Source organism: Sinocyclocheilus rhinocerous, unplaced genomic scaffold (genome assembly GCF_001515625.1).
Source record: "Sinocyclocheilus rhinocerous isolate Xijiao unplaced genomic scaffold, SAMN03320098_v1.1 scaffold415, whole genome shotgun sequence".
Taxonomy (NCBI): domain Eukaryota; kingdom Metazoa; phylum Chordata; class Actinopteri; order Cypriniformes; family Cyprinidae; genus Sinocyclocheilus; species Sinocyclocheilus rhinocerous.
Window position 1 is genome coordinate 514,795 of NW_015646373.1, and position 4,385 is coordinate 519,179.

General features: G+C 40.1%; 1 protein-coding gene across 1 annotated transcript in view; it reads left to right on the plus strand.

Moving 5' to 3' along the window:
• Window positions 1-4,385, plus strand: part of LOC107707682 (membrane-bound O-acyltransferase domain-containing protein 2-like) — a 62,482-nt gene that overhangs the window by 37,297 nt on the left and 20,800 nt on the right. Inside the window, exon 5 of the mRNA XM_016511772.1 lies at window positions 1,985-2,040. Within this exon, the coding sequence (XP_016367258.1) occupies window positions 1,985-2,040 (56 nt within the window). The remainder of the gene's footprint in view (window positions 1-1,984; window positions 2,041-4,385) is intronic.

Below are 4,385 nucleotides of genomic sequence, written 5' to 3' on the forward strand. Positions count from 1 at the left end.
GAGCATGGCCCCTCCCCTAACACTATAATAACTGTCGATGATGCACTGGAGACACAGAGCATGGCCCCTCCCCTAACACTATAACTAGAGCACATTCGCATCAGTTCACCCGCTCAATCGCGAGTTACTGTCAGTACCGTTAGTTACTACAGCCTACAGTTTGCTAGCTAGCTATGCCTTCGTCACGGAAATGCATATTACCTGGTTACGATAACTTATAAAACAGCTCTGTGTCAGTGCCGATCCTAGACTTCTGGGGGACCTACACAAAACTGTGTTGGCGGGGGGTGGTGTGGGTTATGAGTGGTTATGATCGAATGAATGAAATGCATTTGTCCGTGTTTCACTCCGTCTCGAATTACGCTCGTGGAAAGCGCTTGAGAAACAGTGTCTCTTCTGCGGCTCGGTACGCTTTCCAACTCGTTTTTTTTAGTCTCGAGCAAGACTGTACGACAATCACATTACATGATTTGACTGATTTTTACGTAGAAAAGGGCGACAGCGCACCGCATTAAAATAAATGATCATTCATGTTTTTATAACCGCTGGCCAAATTCAAAAACGAAACTAAAATTAAATCATCTTTTTGTGTTTCGGGGGCCCAACGCAGCTTGCGTATTTTGAATGAATGAATGAATGAATGATGCATTTATATAGCGCTTTATTGTGTATTGCTGTACACCCAAAGCGCTTTACAATCGGGGGGGGGGGGGTCTCTCCTCAACCACCACCAGTGTGCAGCATCCACTTGGATGATGCGACGGCAGCCACAGGACAACGGTGCCAGTGCGCTCACCACACACCAGCTACAGGTGGAGAGGAGAGAGAGTCATAGAGCCAATCAAGTGGATGGGGATTATTAGGAGGCCATGATAGACAAGGGCCAGTGGCGGCAATTTGGCCAGGACACCGGGGTTACACCCCTACTCTTTTACGAGAAGTGCCATGGGATTTTTAATGACCACAGAGAGTCAGGACCTCGGTTTAACGTCTCATCCGAAGGACGGTGCTTTTTGACAGTATAGTGTCCCCGTCACTATACTGGGGCGTTAGGACCCACACAGACCACAGGGTGAGCACCCCCTGCTGGCCTCATTTTGCGTATAGGGAGGATTGGCTCTGCTCTGTGTCCTTGTAGCGATATTTGATAGTTAAGAGGCGGCAGCTTTCCCACGAGTGGGCGTGGTTTCAGCACAGACAGCGGACATGCCCCCAGTGTTTGATAGCAGAGGATACCGCCCATTTTTTCAAGTACATAAAATAAGTTATCAAAATCTCGAAAAAACGGGCGGTATCCTTTGCTCTCAAACACTGGGAACATGTCTGCTGTCTGTGCAGAAACCACGCATTTTTTAACATTCAAATTTGGCTGAGTGGTTAATAATAAATTTTTCAGTGGTGTGACAAACTCAGAACACATACATAATATTGACTTTACAGGGATTTTAAGTTTTGGGGTTTTTAAGTAGGTTTCCCTAACTGCGTATGAAGAGATGCCTCTTATTGCCTCATACATGTACCTCAAAATATCTCATTACATAAAAAAATCACTGTACATATTCTGCTTTTTATTCTCCAGAACTATCTCGTTAAAATATGCATGCATTCAGCTTTATGCTGCACTTTATGCTGCATTGAGACTCCAGCTCTCCTCCAATGAAATATACATGTTAACTACTGCCAATGGCAAGTATATAAGTGCTATAGTTTTACCTCCGGATCAAAGCATATCAGAATTATAGCTCAACCTTCAAGTAGGTTTGACATAAAAGCTACAGCAAGGTGAACTCGACCCTTTAGAAACTGTGTGGAGATGTGGTCAGTGCAACTGGATAAATAATAAATGTTGAAGAGGTTGGTTTGATAGAAGTGGAAGCTCTTACGTACATGTGGATCCAACAGACTCAATATCAGGTTTAAACAGGAGCTCTCACACATACCCACACTTTCCTTTTCCTTTTCCTTTTTCCTTTCCTCTCTCCAGGCCCATGATGGTCATCACACAGAAGATCACAAGTTTGGCATTTGAGATTCATGACGGTATGTAACAGTTTTATTAATCCAATTCACATCTTCTCTTTATGAAGTTTTCATGGTTGAAAAGCCTGAGTAATGAATGGTATAATAAAACTGGCATGATTTCTACCTGAAATCTTTCTAGAGCTCCATTGTTTCTGTCTATGCCTGTGTCAGAGGCTCTAGGAATTACATAAGGGCTGTTAAACCCTGCTGCTTCACCACATCCTCGTATGCCATTGATTTATACCACTGCTGGCGCTGCACCCAGTGAGTGGGCCAAAGGAGTTTGGGCTGTTGCGCTGCATAGACCACACTTAACGCATCCAACACACTATACCGCTTATTACGCAACTTGGTGAAATCTGTTTAATAAGATACTAATTGTGCTACATCTCCACATCGTTTTTGGATGATCTGGATCATTGATAAAGGAGAATGAAGGTGATTTCAAGATCCTCCCTTCAACTGAGTGTGTTCAAGTGACAGTTCACCTAAAATAAAAATTCTGTCATCATTTTGACACACCATATTGGAATATATACTACCATTAAAAAGTCAATAAGACTTAAATTAGCAAGGACACATTAATTTCATCAGAAGTGACAGTAAACATATTTATAATGTTTCTGTTTCAAATAAATGTTATTTTGAACTTTATATTCATCAAAGAATCCTGAAAAAAAAAAAAAAAGTTTCCAAAAAAATATTAAGATGCACGTTTTTCAACATTGATAATAATAAGAAATGTTTTTTGACCACCATATCGGCATATTAGAATGATCTCTGAAGAATCATGTGATACTGAAGACTGGAATAATTTTGTCGCTTGAAAATTCAGCTCTGCATCACAAGAATAAATTACATTTTAAAATATAATAAAATAAAAAACAGCTATTTTCAATTATAATAATATTTCACAATATTAGTTTTACTATATTTTAAATTAAAATTGATTAAAATTATTTTAAATAAAAAATTTTGTTAACTTTTTTTTGTTCCTCAATAAAACTACTATATCCTTCGACCTTTTCTACCTTGACAGCCCCTGGCCATGATTTGCTTTCATTGGTTGGAAAAGAGCAGCTCAGACATTCTTGCAAATATCTTCTTTTGTGTTCCACAGAAGTTAGTAAGTCAAAGTGGTTTGGAATGACATGAGGAATTAATATTGACAGATTTTTCATTTTTAATGAACTGTTCCTTTAAGCACAAAGGAATGAGAATCAGAGGAAGCGTGATGGCAGGAACCCAAAAGACGCTCTAGTTTTATCAACGACTGGCAAATCTCCCATGTAAACAAGACAACTGATAAGAAAAACTAGATTGCACACCATCCTAGCATAGTTTTTAGATACTTAGTCAACCAAAGAACTAATCGCTGTGATATGTGACTGAGTCACATTTAGAGTCAAACAGAAGTAGCATCACAGTCACCACATTTCCTGTAACAGGGTTTATGGGAAGATTAAGAAAGCACATCCCATTTCTCTGAAGCGATAGCTCACAGAACAGCTGGCCGAAACTGCAGCCCAGCACTTTTGAGCTGCCTCCGCATGACTTGCTGTTAGCTCTGCATGTCCTGCTCTAGGACAACACACATGACAATATTGATCCATGTGTTTTAATGAAGTTATGTAATAGTCTCCTTCCTCCACCACTTTATGGAGAACTAAACTGAGTGTGGCGCTCTGATACTTTGGCAAATGACGCAGACTAAAGGCCAAAGTATACTTTGGTTTTTACGTGTACGCGAGGGTCCACATACAGTGCACTGCGTGACGCAAATTTCATTACCAGAATAGTATGCGTGTACTGTATGCACACCACACAATTTTTGTAACCGTACATACGTTGTATGTGCAGGTCGCACATGCACATTGAATTTGTTTTGCACTAATCAGTTGCTCCACAGCTGATGTTTCACAGTAGAAAAATAAACTAAAATGATGGAACAACAACAACAACAAAATACCTGAGTCTGCAACAACAACAGACACCAGCTTTGGCAAGCGCTTGTGTGAGAGGCTTATGAGATCGCTGCAACTTTAGTTTGAAAGAGTACAAAGATTTTATCAGACATAACTTCTGGAGAAAAATAGCGCAGACACTGGACAAAGATGAAACTTTCTAGAGTGCACGTGTTTGACCGCCTGTGTGTAAAATGTATTGTATTTTTGGCCTTTTTGTCAAATGCTAGAGATAACACAGAGGGGACAGGAAATTGAGGCATGGAGTACTGCAGTGATGACACACTTTTGTAGGCCAACCCGGATATTAGCATCATCCTGTTTAAAAAAAAAAAAAAAAAAAAAAAAGACATGAATAGACATGAAAAGGCAAAAAACAGTGTGATTTCTGTTTTAATC